Raw genomic sequence first — 24655 nt, forward strand, 5'->3', positions numbered from 1 at the left:
CAGGAGTAAACCATTTGGCCCTTTGAGCCTGCTCAGCCATTCAACAAGATCATAGCTGATCTTTTTGTGGACTCAGCTCCACTTACCTGCCCACTGACCCTAACCTTAGTTCCTTCACTGTTCAAAAATTTATCTATCCTTGCCTTAAAAACATTCAATGAGGTAGCCTCAGCTGCTTTAATGGGCAGGAAATTCCAGAGATTCACAAGCCTTTGTGTGAAGAAGTTCCTCCTCAACTCGATCCTAAATCTGCTTCCCGTTATTTTGATGTCATGTCCCCTAGTTCTAGTTTCACATGCCAGTGGAAATAATTTTGTTGCTTCTATCTTATCTGTTCCATTCATAATCGTATATGTTTCTATACGATCTCCCCTCATTCTTCTGAATTCTAATGAGTATAGCTCCAGTATACTCAGTTTCTCCTCAGTATTCTAGGTGTGGTCTCACCAGCACCTTTATACAGCTGCAAAATAACCTCATTATTTTTAAACTCCATCCCTCTAGCAATGAAGGACAAAATTTCATAGAACATATGTTCTATGTTCTTCATTACCTGCTGCACCTGCAAATCAACCTTGTGATTCATGCACAAGAATACCCAGGTCCCTCTGCACAGCAGCATGCTGCAATTGTTTTACCATTTACATTTATTTACTCAGTTCTGGTCACCTCATTGCAGAAAGGATGTGGAAGCTATTGAAAGGGTGCAGAGGAGATTTACAAGGATGTTGCCTGGATTGGGTGGCATGCCTTATGAGGATAGGTTGAGGGAACTCGGTCTTTTCTCCTTAGAGAGACGAAGGATGAGAGATGACCTGATAGAAGTGTATAAGATGTTGAGAGGTATCGGTTGGGTGGATTCTCAGAGGCTTTTTCCAAGGGCTGGAATGGTTGCTATGAGAGGACACAGTTTTAAGGTGCTGGGGAGTAGGTACAGAGAAGATATCAGGGGTAAGTTTTTCACTCAGAGGATGGTGGGTGAGTGGAATCGGCTGCCGTCGGTGGTGGTGGAGGTAAATTCGATGGGGTCTTTCAAGAGACTTCTGGATGAGTACATGAGACTTAATAGAATTGAGGGTTATAGGTAAGCCTAGTAGGTGTGGATATCATCGGCGCAACTTGTGGGCTGAAGGGCCTGTTTGTGCTGTAGTTTTTCTATGTTCTATTTATCAACATTGTACTCCATCTGCCAGACCCTTGCCCACTCACTTAGACTAGCTATATCCCTTTGCAGACTTTCAGTACCATTATCCACTGCGAATGTAATATTTTCAAAGAATCCCACCAGATTAGTCAAACTTGACCTGCCCTTCATGAATCCATGCTGCATCTTTCCAATGGTAAGGTCCTGCCCAGATGTCAACTTGGAAGAAATGATCCTGCCTCACTTTGAACCACTCCACCAGTTCAATGTCTCTTTTGTCAAGTGACAAAAATACAAGCTACAATATAAATACTGACAAATACCTTCCTCATGTATGGTAGCATTTAGTTGTGGTTCTGAACCAAAAGGCTGTGAATTCAAATGCCACCGTGGAAAATTTAAAATTGAATTCAGTAAAGCTGGTAATTTGTGGACTAGCATGTTGACTTATCAATGGCTGGGATGATTTTTTTTCATCCATGCCAATGGTAACGTTTATAAACAAGTGTGTGTATACAATATATATATATGTACACTATAGTATTTAGTTTCTTCTTGCACACATTACCTTGATATTGGTGCACATAACCAAACATGCAAACGTGGATGGAAAAAATTAGAGGGAATATTGACAATGCAGCCCTCCCTCAGTACTGCACTGAAGGATCAATCTTGATTTGAGTTCTGTGTGCAAGTCCTGGATTGGAACTATGAGCCACGGTTGCATTTAATTCTGTGTTTAGTTGGTCAGTTTGTATGAAGCCTGATCCTGAAGGCTTTATTTTGCAACAGTTGGGTCAACCTCATAAGCACACACTTAATATGCATCGAATGACCAGATACCATCTGTATTTCCTGGATGACATATCATTGCTGTGGCTGAGGTGAAAATAGAACCTTCGTCTTGGTAGGCATAATTAAATGTCAAATATATTTTGTTTCTGTTTTTTAGGGAGAGTTTGAACAAGTTATTGCTGTGATAGTTTAACACAAAATAGCATGTACTTCAATATTAAAGGCACAATAATAAGACATCATTAAAACAGCAGTAGGCCATTCTGCAACTCAGGACTGTTCCACTATTCAAACCTTACCTAATCAAAGCTTGTTGATTTTAGTCTTGAAAATTTAATTGGCTCACTAGCTTTAGAGGGATGGGTGGTGGGGAGGGAGGAAAGATATTTCCACTATCTTTGTGTGAGAAGTGCTTCAAGTTTTCAGTCCCAAATGGCTTAACTCTAATTTTGTGATTCATTATTCTCTCCGCCAGAGAAAAAAGGAGATAGAGCACTAGATTTTGCAAGTAAATTACAGAAGAATGCAAGAGCTCTTAAGCATTCACACAGGGTAGCTTCAATATCTCAATTTAGACTAGGATAGTAATCAAATAAAGGACAAAAAGGAAAATTAATTTCTGAAATGTGTACAAGAGAATTTTATTAAGTGTGTTTCCAGTTCAGTGAGAAAGTTGGTGGTCCTGGATCTATTTTTTTAGAAATGTGCAGGGGGTAACTGGAGCAAGTTGCACTGGGATTGTATTTGAGAAAGTGATGAAATCATCAGGCTTAAGCAATTTTGGAATAGAGCAAAGGTACAATTAAGTGTAAAATTACTTAACTGGGCTAACTTCAGTGAATTGGAAATGGATCTGGCTTGGGCGGATTGCAATCAAAAACTGGTAGACAAAACAGCAATTGAACAATTGGAAGCCTTCAAAGAGAAGATGGGCTGTGTACAGAGTAGATACATTTCCGTGGAGGGAAAAGAAATGGCATCCAAAGCTTAGAGCTTGTTGGATTACCTAAATATTTGAGATTAAAATGAAAGAACAAAAAGAGGTTTTTAATAATTTTAATGTTCGTACTACAATATGGTACCAAGCTGAATATAGAAATAATTTGAGAAATTTTGTTTAAAGGAACTGTATAAACGTGGGGTGTTTTTCTTGTATTCCATTGTTATTTCTATGTAATTCAGAATTTAAAAATGTAAAGTTAAAATGCATATTTTTAATTTATGTAATCACAGGTTATTTTGGTTCAAGTCAATCCAGGTGAGACGTTTACCATAAGAAGAGAGGATGGGCAGCTTCAGTGCATTACAGGTGAGCTACTGCCAATAAGTTGTCAATGTTTGATAGTCCAGTATGTGTCTGAAGCTTCTAATGGAGTGCAGCAACTAAGTCTTTCTCAAAATGAAGGAAGAACTTTGTGTAAATTGTTCAGAAAATGCACTGAATCGTTGTATTAAAATGGTTTGGAGTGTTCTGTGAAGCACTATTCCATTGGAATAAACTATCGCTTTGAGTTTTCTTAACAGCTCCTGCTATTCATAGTTGTCAATGTATACCAGTGTCTGCAAGATGTTTATTTGCTCAATGGTGAATTTTCTCTGCAGCTTGCCAAACTGACCTTTTTGGCCCTGCCTTTTAACACAGTATAGTCCAAAACCATGCAGACCAATGAACTTAATATAATACGGAATCAACACAGAGTGCCTTATAAATTTGGAGAAATATGGTTTGGCCAGTTCCCTACAAGGTTACGTTAGAAGAGCATTACAAGATTTGCTGGAAGTTGAGCAGATCTTCGTGATTATGACCCTCTCACAAACTGCTCAATTGACAAACCGGCCGGTGCTGTGTTTCTCTCTGGGGCAATAGCGCACGCAGATTTTCCCCACCCGATAGGAAAGCCGGCGCCGGGTTCAATTCGTTCAGTGCAACAAACGGGAACAGTCTCAGTCTCGGAGATCACGAGAACTGTTACAATTACAGATCAGAATTCTTTGTTTCCAAAAAGGTTGGATAGAATACCAGAAGCAGAACTTCACAAGTCAACTTTTCGCAGAGATTGAGCTCTCTTTTAGAAGATGCTTTATCTGATATCCTGTCCCTTCTGAGTTGCACAGGTGTGGATCAAATGCATAATAAAACAAATTAAGTATTTGGGTTTTGTGTCAGTCAATAATACCATTATTGTAAGGAACTCTTGAATAAAGTTGATCCTTTCAGTTCAGTTAATTTGAAGGTGATATACTGTCATGTGCAAGAAATATATTTGTACCTAGATTCAGGTTGAAAGTATGCAGATGGAAGAGTGACATCTTTAAGACTGGGCTATAGATATATATCTATAGATCAGGGCAATGAGGAATAAAAGATATACAAAAGAAGTGTCTGAACAAAGACAGGGTTTGAATGTAGAAGTGTCTGAATAAAGAAGTGAAAGCAATTTAAAGGCTAAGCAAGTTATATTTAAATAAAAAATTAAAGCGGTTTCAGTACTATTGTTAACCAGAAGTTAGAAGTACTGTTTCCTCTTCTAACTTTTTCTGGTTAACTATCACTGTAAGACCGTTGGATCCATCTAAAGTTTGCGATTTATATCATAGTTTTGGATGGTTCCCATTGCAGGACAACTACCCAGTTTGAACTTCCCAGGCATTTGCCATTAAATCCTTGCTTGGTGACTTCTGGTCAGAGGTCCCCTAGTACACCCTTTGGGTACGCAACCCCGCTCAGATGTGACATTTTGGAGCTCAGAAGTTATGGACCACGGTTTTTCCAGATTCTTTCCAGGAGATGTGAATATTAAAAATTGTGTAGGTGGCCTTAGAAAAAGGTTAGTCTAAATATCATGAAATGGAACAATGTTGGAATAATTCTTCCCATTAATCTCCACAAAGATATCTGTGGATTAAGTCCATTTCTTAATTTTTTCCAAAACACGTGACCGAAGCAAGGATTTAAGAAAGGTGGGTTTTTTTTAAATCATGATTTCTGCAGCTCTCTGTTTCAGTGGTTACTGAGCTCACAGCTTCAATGATTTCATTATTGTTGCCAGGTTGACTATGTTGAGTCCTTTTATTGCTACTTCAATAGCTTAAACGAGAGTTGTTTATGTTTACTCTGGGTTTAATTTTATGATCCTGCATTATCAGGAGAAAAGGTCCTGTGTTTTTGGACAGTTTTTTTTTCTTTCCAGTGACTTAAAGGTTTCAGTTTTGAGAGTTCTGAGACTGCAGTTTAGGTTTTTAGTTTTGGCAGGGACATCAGGCAAAAAGGAAGCTGAAGTCTCTGTCTTTGTTTTCCTTTTCTAATTGGAAATTCTGCTGATTATCTCAAGGCAACATTTTGCCTTCCTGAAGAAAAGTGCAGGCTTTCAAAACACTCAATTCTAGTCAAGTTAGATTTTAATCCAAGCTGTATTAAGTTTTATGAAAAGGCTTTTGTCTATGAAAGATTTTGGTTTGTTGGAATAGCTTTAATATTCAATTACAGGATGATACATTATTGTGGCTGTTTTCTTTCTGTTTTATTGTTTGTAATTGTTAAAAGGTATTGCTAATTTTCTTAGTATACATGTTGCCTATATTCTTAAATAAACTTTGTTTTAGATAAGCTCCCTACTGGGTCATTTGAATCATAGCTGAAGTGAGGCATTTCATACTTATCCTAGCCAAATTCAAGATACAAAACGTATGATTCAGGCAGGCTTCATAAAACACTTTGAACTTTCTAACCTGAACCATAACAATGTACAAAAATAAGCAATGAAATGTTCACAGGACTCCTGGGCCACATAACATATGAACTCAAATTGTCAATGAAATGAAGTAATTCAAGTGATGAACACTTACAAAAGCTTCATAAATACGAGATTATATTTGAGGATGGTGTCATGAGGCTATACTCCATTATTTTTGAAAATAATTTTCAACTTGCAACTGACTGGAAATTTTGCAGCTTGAACTGACATAGAGCAATCTACTCAAAAATGCATGGCCACATTTCAAGCTGAAGGTGAGCAACAAATCAGCCTCTGAGCAATTTGAAGTAAAAGACATCTCCTATAATCAGACGGCACCCAATAAAACTTGTTATTATTTACAGAAGAAACATCAAGTATTCAAAGTGTTGAATACTGAAACAATGGTTGCCAAAGACAGGCACACCCCAAACCTCTTGGAAACAAGCAGTGCATGAAATATTTCAAGGCAAGGCTGACCAGCTACTAGAGAGGGATTGCAAGTGCTACAAGCAGTGTCAAGAAAGTCTTTAGCAGAGGAAACAGGCTGACAACTGCTTTCTCTCCTCCTCTCTGTTTTGGAATTAACATGTTACCAGGTTCAAGAAGCAACTCTACCAGAAAGCCAGAGATCTCAATGATTTCATCATCTATAACTGACTGCAATAAACTACCTAACCCAAATCAGTGCAGCATTTAGAATCTACACCTCAAGGGTAAATGAGGGACACAATTGTATTTTTTCACCATTTTTCATTGGATTCTAACTCTCATTTCTGATACCATTGTACAGGTGGACCTAAATGAATAAACGATGGCTGAATACTTGACATTGTATTTCATTAATTTTGTAGAGTTTAGTGGTTAATAAATTTGCTTTTTCAAAGACTCAGTAAAACCTTGTTTGATTGGCTCCTTATTACACAACTTAAATAGTTAAATATATTCTGATTTGAAAAAGAAATAGCCTCATGAAAAATAAACTTAAACTTCTGTTGTGACCAACTGAGGAGGTTGAATAGAGGGATGCCAGTTTGCTCCTCCTCACCTGTTTGTAACAAAAGATATGAAATGTTATCCTGATATTCAAAAAAGCAGTGAGACATGTATCAGGAGATAACAATTTTGAGATAACTTTTGTTGTGTGAAGTATTTGAGCATACTTTTAGAATGTAATTGATGTTCTTCCAAAAACACAGAAGTTACCGAGTGGTTAGCACTGTTTGGAAAAAGCTGTTGGATGTGGGATCTCTTTGAAAAGGTTAACAGTAATAATTTCAGAAAGCTTTTAATCAATATACTACATTTTAGAGAAGGCTAAAGCTCATGGAATAAATAAGAAATTAATGACAAGCTGATTTGATTGCAGCTCAATTTGGCTGTAGGGTGCACTTTTTGAAGACTAAAAAACTGACCATGAATGTGGCATAACATGAAATTTGCAGTTTACATTTTACTTTAGATGTTTTTTAAGACAGATTTGCAACATTCATAAAGATTTAAGTCATTTAAGTCCATAGGCCAAGGGATGGTTAGGTAGATTTTAATGCATTGATATGGGAACAGAGTATGTGAACTCTATTCAGTTACACGTGGCATTGCACAGGAGTGCAGTATTCAGGTAAACTGGATTTTAGAGTGTGATGGAATTAATAGACCAAGTGGTAGAACTGGGAATTGAGAGGGGAAAGAAATGGAAAAAGGGATCATGAGAGTGGAGAGGGGGAAAAAAAATGCATAGGAGTAGTACTAAAATAAGCGGCTGTGGGTGGGGACTTACAAACTTTTAGGAAAGGATGAACTGTAAGTAACTAGGAGTTTGAATCAAGCTGTTTGTATTACTGTCTAATCACTGCACTTATTTGTTGCTGCTGCAGCTGTACTCATATTTTCAGTGCTGTGTGTGCCATTTTGGGGATACGTTAACTTGGTGCTGGGGCTGTGCTGGAAGAATGTAAAGTAGGGAGGTTGTGACATCATCCACTGGTTTGACTCCAGCACTGCCATGTTCAAGCTAAATGCTCCAGCTAATGCCCTCTCTTAACCTTGTACAGCCAAGCATGTGTTCAGTAACAAGATGGACTCTTCATCAGTGCTATTTAAAGGAATCATCAAGTACTTTAAGATAAGTTGTTGACTGATTTCTGTCACTTGTTGCTAAGTAAGTAGAAGTGTTTGTTTTGTACAGCTATTTAATTGATGAGGTCTCCAGGGCGTGGTATGGCTTATGATGTCTTGGTTCTCATTTCTAGGGTTCTGCTCAGTTACTCCCTGTCATGGATGTTGTAGTTTCTATTTTTGGTTTGCAGCATAATAGAGAGTTAGCAGAGACAATATAGAAGAGAATAAACTGTTTGAAGAGGGCGAGGACTTTGAATAGGAAACCAATCCACACCAGCTTTAAACAGCAATTCCAGGACCTGGACTGCAGAGGGACCTGGGGGTCCTTGTGCACGAATTGCAGAAACCCAGTCTACAGGTGCAGCAGGTGATCAAGAAGACGAATGGAATGTTGGCCTTTATAGTGAGGGGGATAGAATATAAAAGTATGGAGGTCTTGCTGCAACTGTACAGGGCACTGGTGAGGTTGCAGCTGGAGTACTGTGTGCAGTTTTGGTCATCGCACTTGCGGAAGGATATATTGGCCCTGGAAGGAGTGCAGAGAAGGTTCACTAGGCTGATACCAGAGATGAGGGGTTAGCCTATGAAGAGAGATTGAATAGACTGGGTCTGTACTCGTTGGAGTTAAGAAGGCTGAGGGGGGAATCTTAAAGAGACATATAAGATAATGAAGGGGATAGATAGGGTAGAGGTAGAGAGATTCTTCCCGCTTAGAAAGGATAGTAGGATTAGAGGACACAGCCTCAAAATAGGGTGGGGGGGGGTGCAGTTTAGATTGGTGTTGAGGAGGAACTTCTTCACTCAAATGGTGGTGAATCTCTGGAATTCTCTGCCCGTTGAAGTGGTGGAGGCTACCTCACTGAATATATTTAAGTCACGGGTAGATAGGTTTCTGATAGACAAGGGAATTAGGGGTTATGGGGAGAAAGCGGGAAAGTGCAACTGATCCACTTCAGACCAGCCATGATCTTATTGAATGGTGGGGCAGGCTCGAAGGGCTAGATGGCCTACTCCTGCTCCTATTTCTTATGTCCTTCTGGACTGTAGAATGGAACCGTGTGCATTTCAGGCCCTCACTGAAGTTTCCAGCTTTTGCAGGCTGACCTCCTGTCTCAGAACAGAGTGAGGATGGTGTTGTTAATAGACACAACCATAGCTAACAATGTCTTCACAAGGGATTAATCCCAGGCTGGAGCAGGTGACATCTCTGGTATCTCTTTGCTCTCCACTATTGTATAAGAAAGGTCACTGGCACTCTGTATGCAAACAGAGAAGAACATATTGCATTCTCTTTCCAGACAGAAGCAGGTGGAGCAAGCAGCAACCTCACCAGGATAGTAAGCTTGCCCAGGAGCAGGGTGCCATTTACCAAGCACACCTATATGGGCAATGCATGGAATATACCATAGTCCTTGCCTGCATGAACATCACCAGTCTGCTGTGGATGGAGTATCTTACTGTTCTTGCACTAAGGTCTCCAGTACTGTGATGGAGAACTTTGGAACATGCTGTCAGCTCTGTTGTGCCATTTGTCAGTGTTGTTCTTGCTCAGAAACTCTTCCCTAGATATTTCCAGCACCTGGTATTGCAGGCTAGTTTTAAGTGGTGCTTTGTGTCCTTTGCTCATTTGTGAAGCTATTCAGTGGCCTGCTTAACACTAGCTCCATGTAACAGTTGTGATGAGTAGGTAGCATGAAGTTTATGTGCTGCCTGCATAAATCAATGGAAACCGCTTAACTACAGATTGTGATGCATGTGCCTGCTTGCAGGCTTTATTACACTTTTGACCTAAAACTCATTTGAAAATAAGTACTGTGCATTCAGGAAGTAAAAATTGAGTAGTCACTTTGGACTGCTTAGCAGATACTTATTGCAGTGAGGCTCTGGGTAAGATCCTTCTCTGGTCAATGATGACTTCCACTTTTACAATAAACATCAAAAATCCAAATGAACAGCAGCTTTGACAGAGTCGAGTGGACTCAACGTCAGCTCTTTTCTCTCCTTACAGGTGCTGCCAGACCTGCTGAGATTTTCCAGCATTTTCTCTTGGATGCAGAAGAGGACCTTGGTCTCACTGAGTCTGCACCAAAACGTGAGAAATATCTGACCTGCTTTCCTAATCCCATTTTTGAGCGCTTGGCCTGTAGCCTTGAATGTTATGATGTGCCAAGTGTTCATCCAGGTACTTTAAGGGATGTGAGGCAACCTGCTTCCACTACTCTGCCAGGCAGCACATTTCAGGCCGTCAACCCGTCAACACCCTCTGGGTAAAATGTTTTTCTTCACATCCCCCCCAAACCTTCTGCCCCTCACCTTGAACTTGTGTCCCCTTGTGACTGACCCTTTAAGTAGGGGGAATAGCTGCTCTCCCATCCACCCTGTCCATGCCCCTCATAATCTTGTACACCTTGATCAGGTTGTTCTTCTATCTTCTCTGTTTCAACAAAAGCAACACAAATCCATCCAACCTCTCTTCATAACTTAAATGTTCCATCCTAGGCAATATCTTGGTGACTCTCCTCTGCGACACCTCCAATGTAAATCACACCCTTCCTATAATGTGGCGACCAGAACTGCATGCAGTACTGCAACTGTTGTCTCATCAAAGTTCTATATACCTCCACCATGACCTCTCTGCTTGTGTAATCTATGCCTCAATTGATGAAGGCAATTTTCGCCACCCCACTAACATTCCCTTCCACCTTCAGAGATCCATGGACTAATGCATCAAGATCCCTTTGTTCATCTTAGGATCATGCTATTCGTTGAATACTTCCTTGGCAAATTACTCCTTCCAAAGTGTATTACGTCACACTTTTCAAATTATCCTGTATCCCATGTGCATCTGCTTTTTTATAAGCCTCCCATGTGAGACATTATCAAAGGTTTGCTGAAATCCATTTGGACTACATCAACTGCATTACCCTCATCTACATACTTGGCCGCCACCTCAAAAATTTGTCAAATTTGTAGGCGTCCCTTTGAAGCCATGCTGATTATCCCAGCTCAAACCTTGCCTCTCCAAGTGGGGATAGATTCTTTCCTTCAAAGTCTTCCCCAATAGTTTCTCAATCACTGACATAAGACTCACTGGCTTGCAGTTCCCTGGGGTGTGAATATTCTTCAAACGTGACAAAGTTTTATTCAATAGAAGGTTTCACCTTCTATTAATGATGTCTAAGATTAGTTCCAAGTGCAAAGATGGTGCTGGTCTGTCAGGGAGGATATCTCCAGCTTCAGATTATAATGCTATTGTGCTACTGCTAATAGATACATATTTGTTTCATGTTTAAGGGGCCTGTTTATGGATTCAGCTCTAACCTGCAAGCAGTTGGTGTGTCTGGAAAACATTTAGATCAGATGCTGGAAGAGCAGGATAATTGCTCATTTCAACCATGTGTATTTACTTTTTTATTATTCGTGGGACATGGGTGTTACTGGCTGGCCAGCATTTATTGCCCATCCCTAATGACCCTTGAAGGTAGTGGTGAGCTACTTTCTTGAAACAGTGCAGTCTGTGTGCTGTGGGTTGACCCACAATGCTATAAGGTAGGAAATTCCAGAGTTTTGACCCCGTGACTGGGAAAGAACGGCAATATATATTTCCAAGTCAGGATGGTGAGTGACTTAGAGGGGAACTTGCAGTTGGTGGTGTTCTCATGTGTCTGCATCGCTTGTCCTTCTGGATGGAAGTGGGCATGGATTTGGAAGGTGCTGTCTAAGGATCTTTGGATAGAGCTAATGGATCCTTGTTTATAGATGGAGATTTCCCCAGGTTCTTTGATTAAAGGAATGGAAGGTGGATTTAGGTAAGCAGGGTCATGTGATGATATGGTTAATGGGCAGAAAAATAACTTTTCATTTCTGGCTGGGAATTGCTTTCTGCAAGCGGCTGAAATTCATTTTCTCTTTCTCTCTCTGAAAGCTTCTCTCTCTGAAACCACTTTATGGCTGTTAACTGTATTTAGAGTGGCCTTTGAGTCTGAGAGAAGAATGTTGCTCATTTGGAATTGAAACAGACGTAAGTTAGAAATTAAGGTTGTTTCTTTTTATTTTTTAAATATTGTTCAACTGTTATAGAGTCATAGAGGTCTACAGCATGGAATTAGGCACTTCAGCCCAACTTGTCCATGCCGCCCTTTTTTTTCAGAACCCCTAAACTAATCCCAATTGCCCGCATTTGGCCCAGATCCCTCTATACCCATCGTACCCATGTAACTACAAATGCGTTTTAAAAGATAAAATTGTACCCATCTCTATTACTACTACTGGCAGTTTGTTCCAGACACACTCACTCTGTGAAAAAATTGCTCCTCTGGACACTTTTGTATCTCTCCCCTCTCACCTTAAACCTATGCCTCTAGTTTTAGACTCCCCTATCTTTGGGAAAAGGCATTGACTATCTACCTCATTATTTTATAGACCTCTATAAGGTCTCCCCTCAGCCTCCTATGCTCCAGAGGTAAAAAATGGTCATAGTCTATTCAGCATCTCCTTGTAACTCAATCCATCAAGTCCTGGTAGCATCCGAGTAAATCTTTTCTGCACTCTTTCTAGTTTAATGATATCCTTTCTATAATAGGGTGACCAGAATTGCGCGCAGTATTCCAAGTGTGCCTTACCAATCTCTTGTACAACTTCAACACGATGTCCCAATCCTGTGTTCAATGTTCTGACCAATGAAACCATGCATGCTGAATGCCTCCTTCACCATTCTGTCCACCTGTGACTCCATTTGCAAGGATTTATGAACATGTACCCCTAGATCTCTTTGTTCTGTAACTCTCTCTAATGCCCTACTATTAACTAAGGTGTATGGGGTATCAGGGAGGGGGGGAACATGTCATGTCTTTTTTAGGGCGGTTTGTCCACCCTTTGTCCCCACCTGGCAGTCAACTCTCACCTGTGGCTCCCCGTAGCTGTTTGCATGCGACAGCGACCACATCCCGGGCAACGTCTTCAACACACTGGCTAAACCATGTAAGGGTAGCCAATGGGTCTCAACCCTCGGTGAGATAGGCTATCCCAGCATACGAAAACAGACTCCGGCAGATTGAGCAGACAAGACCAATGGAAGGTCTAACAGTCAAGAAGGTGGCCTCTGTAAGCACCGTGGAACGTGAAGAGCAGGACAAGGTACAGAAGACGTCCTGGTCATCCACTGCGCCTACTCCCACCTCCAGCCATCTTGACTCTTGTCTTGCCACTGCATCCAGATGGGAATTGGGAAGAGAGAGTGAGGCTGACGCTGCGCAACTCTCCCTCACTCTAATCCAAATCAAGCACTAGTCTCGACACCGTCACCACCATCATCATCATCATCCTGTTCAACCTTTGAAGTCCTGTGGTGATGGGCGAGCGATAAAGCAGCAGGTGGGGATACACTGGGAGCTGTAGTCACGGACCTGCACACGGGCGACTCGGGTCTAATGGTCGTTTTCTGCTGACCAAAGCAGCAGTGAAACTCGGCATCTACCTGAGACGCACTGCTCACCTCCATAGAATAAGGAAGGGGCTAGAAAAGGTGCCCTAAACATTGCTTCACTACAACCTGGCCAGTTTACCGCAGCTGGCAGGGATCCCATCTTGTGGTCGAACAAACAAAATAAAACACAAGGTGACACCGCTCAACATTGGCACTTGGAACGCGCGCACGCTCTTGGACACGCTCGCTGCTCACCTACAGCAGACAGACCAGAGAGAAGAACAGCCTTAGTTGCCAGAAAGCTTGCAAGATACAACATTGACATTGCAGCCCTGAGTGAAACTTGTCTTGCCAAGGTAGGTCAGTTGACTGAAATTGGAGGTGGATACTCTTTTTTTCAGGAGCAGTCGCTGAAGCGATGAGCGTCGTGATGCTGGAGTTGGATTCGCCTTCAGGAATCACCTTGTTCGGAAACTTGCTAGTCTACCCAATGGTGTGAACGACTGGCTTATGACGTTCCAACTTCTGCTACAGAACAGAAGTCAAGCCACCCTGATCAGCGCCTATGCCCCCACAATGAACAACCTGGACGAGATGAAAGACAAGTTCTATGAAGAACTAGACACCCTTTTATCAGCAGTGAGCAGTACCGACAAGCTGATCTTGCTTGGCGATTTCAGTGCAAGAGTAGTGTGTGACTCTGTAATCTGGCAGGGAGTCATTGGGAGGCATGGAGTGGGCAAGTGTAACAGTAACGGCCTACTCTTAATGAAGACCTGTGCAGCACACAACCTTCTCATCACCAACATGACTTTCCGTCTGCCTACCCGTAACAAGTCCTCCTGGATGCACCCCCACTCTAAGCATTGGTATCTTAGTGACTATGTCATTGTCAGGAGAAAAGGCAGGCAGGCAGGATGTCAGGGTGACCAAGGCCGTGTGTGGTGTTGACTGCTAGACAGATCACAGGCTCATCCTCTCCAAAATGAGGCTCCGCATCAGACCCAAGAGGTGACCACAAGGAAGCAAGGTTATGAAAAGAATCAATGCGACCAAGCTAAAGAACCCCAGCATAGCTTCAGCACTGGCTGAAGACTTAGAAATCAAGCTTGCTGACCTATACCTCGCAGGCAGCGCTGAGGATGACTGGGAATGCTTCAGGGATGCTCTCCATTAACCTGCACTGAAGATGCTCGGGCTCTCTACCTGCAAGCAGCATGACTGGTTTGATGAGAATGATGAGGAGATATAGGCTCTACTTGTTGAAAAGCACCATCTTCATCGGGCCTGTCAGAACAACCCATCATCAGCTGCCAAGAAAAATGCTTTTACCAGTGCTCACAGGACAGTCCAGAATAAACTGCGTAAAATGCAGGATGCCTGGCTGAGCGCCAATGCAGATGAAATACAGGGATATTGCCGACAGAAACGACTTGAAACGATTCTAATGAAGGCCTCAACACACCTTATGGACCTCAATCTCTCAGGAGTTACCCCCTCCTGAGTAAAGATGGTACAACTCTCATTACAGAGAAGGCTCAGATCCTGCAGAGATGGGCTGAACACTTTGAAGCCATCCTCAACCGATCGTCGCCTATTAACGATGAGGCAATAGACAGGATTCACCAGGTCAATATCAACAGTGCCATGGATGACCCACTGGTAGTAGCCAAAGTCACAAAAGCTGTCAGCCAGACTTCCAGTGGCAAAGCCCCAGGGACAGATGCCATACCCGCAGAGATCTACAAAGCTGCTGGTCCTGTACTTATCGAGAAGCTCACCGAATTGTTCCAGTTCTTTTGGAAGCAAGGATCCTCAGGAACTTAAAGATGCTTCCATCGTACACCTCTACAAGAGGAAGGGCAATCGGCAAGTATGCGACAACCACCGACGAATCTCACTGCTCTCCGTCAGAGGAAAAACCTTCAAGAGTCCTGCTAAATCATCTGGTCACTCATCTAGAGCTAGGCCTGCTTCCAGAGTCACAGTGTGGCTTCCGCAAAGGTCGCGGGACTATTGACATGAGTTTTGCTGCGTGCCAACTTCAGGAGAAGTGTCAGGAGCAGAATCGCGAGCTCTACACAACCTTTGTTGACCTTGCGAAAGCATTTGATACTGTCAGCCGACAAGGCCTGTGGAGGATCATGTCAAAGTTCGGCTGCCTCACCCCCAAATTCATTCAGATAGTACGCCAGTTCCATGATGGCCAGAGTACTGGATGGCAGAGAATCCTCTGAGGCATTCCCAATCACCAATGGCATCAAACAGGGCTGTGTGCTCGCACTCACACTGTTCAGCATGATGTTTACTGCTATACTGAATGTTGCCTTCCAGGACAGTGTTGATGGAATCAGCCTCAAACACAGAGCGGATGGGAAGATTTTCAACATGAGATTTCAAGCTATTACCAAAGTGAAGGAGACTGTTCTGAGAGACTTCCTGTTTGCCGATGACTGCGCCCTGTACACTGGCTCAGAATGTGGATGTGCCAGCGTTGGACTGGGGTAAACACAGTAAAAAGTCTGACATCACCAGGTTTTGGTCTAACTGATTTATTTTACTATCGATAGTTTACTATCAAATAAATCGGTTGGACTAAAACCTGGTGTTGTCAGACTTTTTACTGGCTCAGATCCAGAGATGCAAGTCAGTGTGGACAAATTTTCCACAGCTTGTGACAACTTTGGACCCACCATCAACATTAAAAAGACCGAAGTCATGCACCAGCCTGCTCCCCATGCACCGTACACAACCCATAATCACAACCAAAGGATAGAAACTACAGGCAGTGGACCAGTTCACTTATCTTGGCAGCACCCTCTCCCTACCAGTGACTATTGATACAGAACTGTATTAACTGCAGAATAGCAAAGGCAAGTTCTGCTTTCGGTAAACTGCGCTCCACTGTATGGGAACATTGAGGAATCAGCCCAGCAACAGAACTGAAGGTCTACAGCACTGTGGTACTCACTACCCTGTTGTATGCCTGTGAAACGTGGACTGTGTATTGAAGGCATTGCAAGACAGCTCAGTTGTTTCCACATGACTTGTCTTCGCAGAATATTACGCATCAGATGGCAAGACAAAGTACCAGACACTGAAGTTCTCTCTAGAGCAAGTTCTCTCTGTCATCTGTATGCCAGACAAGCGCATACCCAAGCAGCTCCATTTTGGGGAACTCTCTGAAGGAAGACACTCGCATGGAGGGCAGAAGAAATGTTACAAAGACACACTCAATGCCTTCCTGAAGTTGCTCGACATAGACACGACCACCTGGGAAACACTGGCACAAAACTGCCCTACCTGGCACTGCCTCATCCACAAGTGGTCAAGTTTACAAAGCTAGGTACGTTGCTGAAGCACAACTTAAGCGTGAGCTGCGCAAGTCCAGAGCCACCAGCGCAACAACTACAGTATCTACACAAGTCTGACCAATATGTGCCAGAACATTCCGTGCCCGAATTGGCCTGATCAGTCATCTTTGGACACATCACATCTAGCCACAGAATGATTAATGGTGTCGTGGTCCTCATCGACAACAACAGACGAACAACCATTAACTGAGCAAGTCCTGCCCTGGTTCAATCTACAAAAATGCATTACCTCACATTTGTCTAAATTAAACTCCATCTGCCATTCGTCAGCCCACTGACCGAATTGATCAAGATCCCGTTGCAATTGGAGATAATCTTCCTCACTGTCCACCATGCCACCAATCTTGGTGTCATCTGCAAACTTACTAACCATCCCTCCTATATTCACATTCAAATCATTAATATAAAAGACAAATAACAGTGGGTCCAGCACTATCCCTGAGACACACTGCTGATCACTGGCCTCCAGTTTGAAAAACAACTCTCTAAAACCATCCTCTGGCTTCAATCAAGAAGCCAATTTTGTATTGATTTGGATACCTCACCCTGGATCCTGTGAGATTGAACTTTATGCAACTATGTGGTACCTTGTCAAAGGCCTTGCTAAAGTCCATGTAGATAACATCAACTGCATTGCCCTCATGTACCTTCTTGGTTACCCCTTCAAAAAATTCGATTAAATTTATGAGACATGATTTTCCATTCACAAAGCCATGTTGACTGTCCCTAATCAGTCCTCGCATCTCTAAATGCCTGTAAATCCTGTCACTCAAAATACCTTCCAACAACTTACCCATCACAGATGTGACACTCACTGGCCTGTAGTTCCCAGGCTTTTCCCTGTAGCCCTTTCTAAACAAAGGAACAACATTTGTCACTCTCCAATCTCAGGCACCTCGCCTGTGACTATCGATGATTCAAATATCTCAGCTAGGGGACCTGCAATTTCCTCCCTAGCCTCCCACGACATCCTGGCATGTACCTCATCAGGTTCCACAGATTTATCTAACTTGCAAAGCTTTACAACTTCTAGCACCTCTTTCTCTGTAATATGTACACTCCTCAAGACATCAATATTTATTTCCCCAAGTTCCCTAACATCTATGCTTTTCTCAATGGTAAATACTGATATTTATTTAGGATCTCAACCATCTCTTATGGATCCGCATATAGATTACCTTGTTGATCCTTAAGAGACTCTACTCTCTTCCCTGTTACTGTTTTGCCCTTTATGTATTTGTAGAAGCTCTTTGGATTCCCCTTTGCCTTATCTGCCAAAACAATTTTGTGTCCCCTTTTTGCCTTCCTGATTTCTGTCTTAACTTTACTCCTACATCCCCTATACTCTTCAAGAGATTCACTTGATCCCTGCTGCCTATGCACATCTTTCTTTTTAACCAGGGCTCAATATCCCAAGTCATCCAGGGTTTCCGACTTCTGCCAGCCTTGTCCTTTACTCTAAAAGGAATGTGTTACCCTGAACCCTGGTTAACACACTTTTGAAAACATGACATTTACCGGACGTCTCTTTTCCTTCTCTCAGACTCCCCCAATTAACTTTTGAAAGTTCCTGCCTGATACAATCATAATTGGCCTTGCCCCAATTTAGAATATTATCTTTTGGGACAGACCTATCATTCTCCATCGCTATCTTAAAAAATAGAATTATGGTCACTGGTCCCAAAGTGATCCCTCACTAACACTTCTGTCACCTGACCTTCCTTTTTTCCCAAGAGGAGGTCAAGTTTTGCCCCTCACTAGTTGGGCCATCCACATATTGAATGAGAAATTCCTCTTGAATACACTCAACAAATTTCTCTCCATCCAACCCTCAAGTACTATGGCTGTCCCAGTCAATATTGGGAAAATTAAAATCTCCGACTATTATCACCCTATTTTTCTTGGAGCTATCTGAAATCTCCTTACATATTTGCTCCTTAATTTCACACTGACTGTATTTGGGGGCCTACAGTACAACCCTATCAAAGTGATTTCCTCCTTCTTATTTCTCAGTTCTACCCATATAGATTCAGTGGCCGAACCCTCGGATATAACTCCAGTACGGCCGTGATGCTTTCCCTAATCAGAAGTGCAACTCCCCTGCCTTTCTTACCTCCTGTTCTATCTTTCCTATAGCATCTGTGCCCTGGAACATTAAGTTGCTAGCCCTGTCCCTCTCTTAGCCATGTTTCAGTAATTGCTATAATATCCCAATCCCACATACCCATCAATACCCTGAGTTCATTTGCCTTGCCCATCAGGCCTCTTGCATTGAAATAAATGTAGTTTAATCTGGACTACCCTTGCTGTCTGTCATGCTTCTGTCTGGTACTAGGATTACTGACACTGCCGTTACTAATTAATGTGCTCTCTTTAATTTCCGTGTTGTCCTCAGACTTCTCCTGTTTCCCTACTGCTTTAGATCCCATCCCCCTGCCAAACTAGTTTAAACCCTCCCGAGTAGCTCTAGCAAATCTCCCTGCCAGGATGTTAGTCCCCTACCAGTTCAAATGTAACCCATCCCTCTCGAATAGATCACCCTCCCCAGAAAAGATCCCAATGATCCAAAAATCTAAATCCCTGCCCCTTGCACCAGCTCTCAAGCCAGGCATTCATCTGCCTAATCCTCCTATTCCTACTCTCATTTGCACTATTAATAGTTAAGTTGCTTCATTTGTTAGAGTTATATTTAAACTGTGCTATTAAATAAAGTCCATTTTATGATAAAAGATTCCTAATTTGGCAGTGGAATTATTCATGGAGTGAAGCACCCTATCCTCACATTTATGCCAAGATAGAAAGATTATTGTTGGTTTGGTCTGGTATCCTAATGTAGCTTGGGGCTCTGGTCCAAAATCCTAACAAGGTCAAATTGAAAATTATTGCATGTTTTCCATCTTACATACTATCTATTCCATCATCCCAGTATTAGGATAGCTGATACATATAAGAACATAAGAACATAAGAAATAGGAGCAGGAGTAGGATACCATGGTATCCTACCATCTATTCTACTATCCCCGCTTTGCCTCCTTCAGTGCTGGTCACAAACTTAATTTCATTTGGCCGAATGGTGACCCAACGCTAATATTGAGTGAGTGACTGGCACAACAAAACCTCTGTCAATACTTGGATGGTTTTTCATCCAAATATTTAAAGTAAGCATCTTGGGTTTGGGACAATCTTTAACAGTAGTTGCCTTGAATAAAAAGCAGGACCAAAGGCCCTTAACACAAAATTCCTCAAAACTACAGTTCCTGAGCTAAGAAAATTCCCCCCCCCTCCTCCTCGAGTGTTTCCAAGATTTTCTGATGACCTTTATTAAGTACTAAACAAGCATAGAATATGTTTTTAAAGCATATAGCCGCCATAGTTCCACTCTGTGGCTTAGAACATTGATCAGTAGTCTCTAAGTTCTGACAGAAACCAGAGATGCTTCAACATTTTCAGACGCAGTTGCCGTGGTAGTATTGACTGACTCATCCAGGCCAATGGACTTTACCCTAAGCTAAGATTAAGTTGAATTCATACCATTAAAATAGACAAAGGACTTGATCAAAATTTGTTTCATAATGAATCTTTAAGTATGGAACAAAATGAATGAAGTTCATTTAAATTTAAAAGAATTTCTTGCAGTTTGAAAAATGACTAACTTTAAACGGCACAGTAGCACAGTGGTTAGCATTGCTGCTTCACAGCTCCAGGGTCTTGGGTTCAACTCCTGGCTCGGGTCACTGTCTGTGTGGAGTTTGCACATTCTCCTTGTGTCTGTGTGGGTTTCCTCCAGGTGCTCCGGTTTCCTCCCACAGTCCAAAGATGTGCGGGTTAGGTTGATTGGCTATGCGAGAGGGATTAGTGGGTATAGTATGTAGGGATATGGGGTTAGGGCCTGGGTGGGATTGTGTTTGGTGCAGACTCGATGGGCCGAAGGGCCTCTTTCTGCACTGTAGGGTTTTATGATAAACATATTTTTAAAAGGGCCCAAGAGACACACCTGAAAACTATAGATCTGTAGGTAAGTTTTACAACTGCTGTAGGAAAATCCTTCAGTTTGAAATCTAATGACTAAAAGCATGCATTAATATAGTACTTTTTATGTCCTTATAATAGCACAAAGTTCTTCACAATCTCTTAATCATTTTTGAAGTAGAGTCATTTTCACTTAGCAAATAGGAGGACTAAAATACACGTAGCAAGATCCCAATAACTGCAATAAAATAAACAACCAGTAAATTTGTTTTTAATAGTATTGCTTAAGAGCTAAATATTGACTAGGACATGAGGGGAATTCTCCTGCTCCGTATTGAATAGTTTCATAGGATTGTTATGGAGCCTCAGTTTAGTGCCTCATCCAGAAGATGGTGTCTCCAACAGTCTAGCACGACCTCAATAATTGCAGTACAATGTCAGCTTAAATTATGTGCTGGTGCCCAGCAGTTAGGTTGAAACCCCACAACTTGTAATTCAGGTGAGTGTTACCATTGAGCATTTAGAAAAGCATTACTTTAAAGGAAAACTGGTATGACTTTAGGAGAGGCAAGTTCTGTTTAATCGATCTGGACAATTCCAAGCCATTGCTGATGTGAAGGATCTTATTGACTACGAAAGAGTACAGGGATGGACAATTAGGATGCTTGTGGATATCAATATCTTTTGTGAGGGAAGGTTAAAGAAACTAGCTTTGTTTTCTAGGAAACTAAGTGATACTGAAGAGCACTAATTAAAATTTTCAAATTTAAGTGAATTGATAAAAGTTAAAGATAAATTGTGCACTGAAGAATCAGAATATCACAACTCACGTTTAAAAATTGGAAGTTGTAAGATAGGCTTGGGTCTATGGGAAAATGATAGTTTAGTGTTAACATCACTGGATAAGTAATCTAGATCTAGATGTTCAGGTTAATCCTCTGGAGACATGGGTTCAAATCCCATTCAATTTGATTTCTATGGCAGCTGGTGGAATCTGAATGAAGAAGTCTGAAATTGAAGATATCTCAGTAATAGTGACCAATTAAATATCGTCGATTGTCATAAAAACCCATCTGGTTCACTAATGTCCTTTAGGGAAGCAAAATAGAAATAGGAACAGAAGTAGTCCATTTGACCCCTCGTGCCTCCTTCATCATTCAATAAAGCCATTATTGATCTGTTTGTGTTTAGAGTTCCACATTCCCATCTACCCCCAACAACATCTGAATTCTTTGCCTAATAAGAAGCTATTTACCCCGCCTTAAAAATATTCAATGATCCCATTTTCACCGCCTTCTAAGACAGTGTTACAAAGAGATGGTGAATCATTATGTTTTGAGACATCATCTTAAGTGCAACTTAATTGTTATGTTTGCCTCCAAAACAATGGCTATATGCAAGTAATTTTTTGTACATGAAACACTTTGGGCCATCTTGTGGATTTATTCTTTAGCAATAATTTGATGCTCCAGCTGCCCACTGAATCAGGTGATGCTTAGCCTTACTGTTCTTATCAACCCTCAGCTGAGTTTTACACACACGTTTATCCATTGTTGAGGCTGTGCCGTTTTATCTCAAGTGCTAACCGCTATTAATGTAAAGCACAAAGAGATGGAAGAGTTCCTAGACTGTGTTCAGCAGAATTCTCCATACCTAGTATAAGCCCAGTTCAGTCAGAAAGGAGGCATTACAAGGGCCCGTTTTTTGGGAATGAGGTGGACTAAGTAGATCATGTCAGTGGGAGAGCATTTTGGGGACAGTGATTGTATCATTTTGATACAATCATTTTGAGCGATCATTGTATGGTTGAGATTTTGATGCAGATGGAGGATGAGAAAGTAGGGTCCCGAACCTGTGTCCTTTGTTTGAACAGAGGGGAGTACAATAGGATGAGAGAGGAATTGGCAAATGTAGACTGGGGGCGCAGATTGGTTGGTAGGACGGCTGAAGAACAGTGGAGGATCTTCAAGGAGATCTTTTTCGGTGCTCAGCAGAAATATATTCCGATGGTAAAGAAGGAATGTAGGAGAAGGGATAACCAGCCGTGGTTATCGAAGGAAATAAAGGAGAATGTTAAATTAAAAGCTGATGTGTTCAGAGTGGCTAAAAGTAATGGGCGATTAGAAGATTGGGAAAGGTTTAAAAATCAACAAAGAATAACTAAGAAGTTGATAAAGAAAGGAAAGGTAGACTATGAAGCTAAACTAGCACTAAATATAAAAAAGGACTATAAGAGTTTTTACAAATATATAAAGAGGAGGAGGCTGGCTAGAGTGAATGTTGGACCCTTAGAGAATGAGAGGGGGGATTTAGTGGTGGGAGATGAGAAAATGGCTGAGGCTTTAAATAAGTTTTTTGCCTCGGTCTTCACGGAGGAGGACGCGAATAGTTTGCCGGATGTTAAAGATAGAGGGCCTGAATGCGATTACTGTCACTAGAGAGGTAGTGCTTGATCGACTAGCGGGTCTGATGGTGGACAAGTCCCCAGGACCAGATGGAATGCATCCCAGGATTCTGAAGGAAATGACAGAGGTGATAATGGATGCCTTAGTGATTATTTACCAAAATTCACTGGATTCCAGGGAAGTGCCGGAAGTTTGGAAAACGGCTAATGTTCGCCGCTGTTTAAAAACGGTAGCAGACAAAAGGCAGGGAATTATAGGCCGGTTAGTTTAACGTCTGTCGTTGGAAAAATGCTTGAATCCATCATCAAAGAAGAAATAGCAAGGCACCTAGAAAAGAATGGTTTGATAGAGCAGACGCAGCACGGATTCGTTAAGGGGAAGTCGTGTTTGATGAATTTATTGGATTTCTACGAGGATGTGACTAGTGCGGTAGACGGAGGGGAACCGATGGATGTGGTGTTTTAGATTTTCAAAAGGCGTTTTATAAGGTGCTTCACAAAAGATTGCTTCAGAAGGTTAGGGTGCACAGAGTTGGGGGTAAGGTGTTAACGTGGATAGAGGATTGGCTGTCTAATAGGGGGCAGAGAGTTGGTATCAATGGGTGCTATTCTGATTGGCAGTTGGTGACTAGTGGAGTGCTGCAGGGATCGGTGCTGGGGCCTCAGCTATTTACCATTTATATAGATGATCTGGAGGAGGGGGCTGAGTGTAGGGTAACGAAATTTGCTGCTGACACGAAGATGAGTGGAAAAGCAAATTGCGCGGAGGGTGTGGAAAGTCTGCAGAAGGATCTGGATAGGCTGAGCGAGTGGGTGAGGACCTGGCAGATGGAGTACAATGTTAGCAAGTGTGAGGTTATCCACTTTGGCAGAAATAATAGTAGGAGGGATTACTATTTAAAGGGCAGAAAAGCTGCAGCATGCTACGGTGCAGAGGGACCTGGGGTCCTTGTGCATGAGTCGCAAAAACCCAGTCTGCAGGTGCAGCAGGTGATCAAGAAGGCGAGTGGTATGCTGGCCTTTATAGTGAGGGAGATAGAATATAAAAGCAGGGAGGTCTTGCTGCAACTCTACAGGGTACTGGTGAGGCCGCAGCTGGAGTACTGTGTGCAGTTCTGGTCGCCGCACTTGCGCAAGGATATTTTGGCCTTGGAGGGAGTGCAGAGGAGGTTTGCTAGGCTGATACCAGAGATGAGGGGGTTGGACTATGAAGAGAGACTGAATAGACTGGGTCTGTACTCGTTGGAGTTTAGAAGGATGAGGGGGGGATCTTATAGAGACATATAAGATAATGAAGGGGATGGATAGGGTAGAGGTAGAGAGATTCTTCCCGCTTAGAAAGGATAGCAAGACTAGAGGGCACAGCCTCAAGATAATGGGGGGGACAGTTTAGATCGGAGTTGAGGAGGAACTTCTTCACTCAAAGGGTGGTGAATCTCTGGAATTCTCTGCCCGTTGAAGCGGTGGAGGCTACCTCGCTAAATATATTTAAGTCAAGGTAGATAGGTTTTTGACAGGCAAAGGAATTAAGGGTTATGGGAGAGAGCAGGAAAGTGGAACTGATCCACTTCAGATCAGCCATGATCTTATTGAATGGCAGGGCAGGCTCGAAGGGCTAGATGGCCTACTCCTGCTCCTATTTCTTATGTTCTTATGTATCATAAAGTTTAAGCTGACTGTAGAAAAGGA

General features: G+C 42.0%; 1 protein-coding gene across 2 annotated transcripts in view; it reads left to right on the top strand.

Moving 5' to 3' along the window:
• The window catches only part of fndc3a (fibronectin type III domain containing 3A), a 207668-nt gene that overhangs the window by 79505 nt on the left and 103508 nt on the right, over window positions 1-24655 (top strand). Inside the window, exons 3-4 of one of the 2 annotated variants that reach the window (XM_080204233.1) lie at window positions 3173-3248; window positions 9803-9886. In XM_080204233.1, coding sequence (XP_080060359.1) covers window positions 3173-3248; window positions 9803-9886 — 160 coding nt within the window. The remainder of the gene's footprint in view (window positions 1-3172; window positions 3249-9802; window positions 9887-24655) is intronic. The other variant, XM_080204234.1, reaches the window with a different exon arrangement.

The sequence above is a fragment of the Carcharhinus amblyrhynchos genome, chromosome 15 (genome assembly GCF_965287045.1).
Source record: "Carcharhinus amblyrhynchos chromosome 15, sCarAmb.v2.hapA, whole genome shotgun sequence".
NCBI classification, from domain to species: domain Eukaryota; kingdom Metazoa; phylum Chordata; class Chondrichthyes; order Carcharhiniformes; family Carcharhinidae; genus Carcharhinus; species Carcharhinus amblyrhynchos.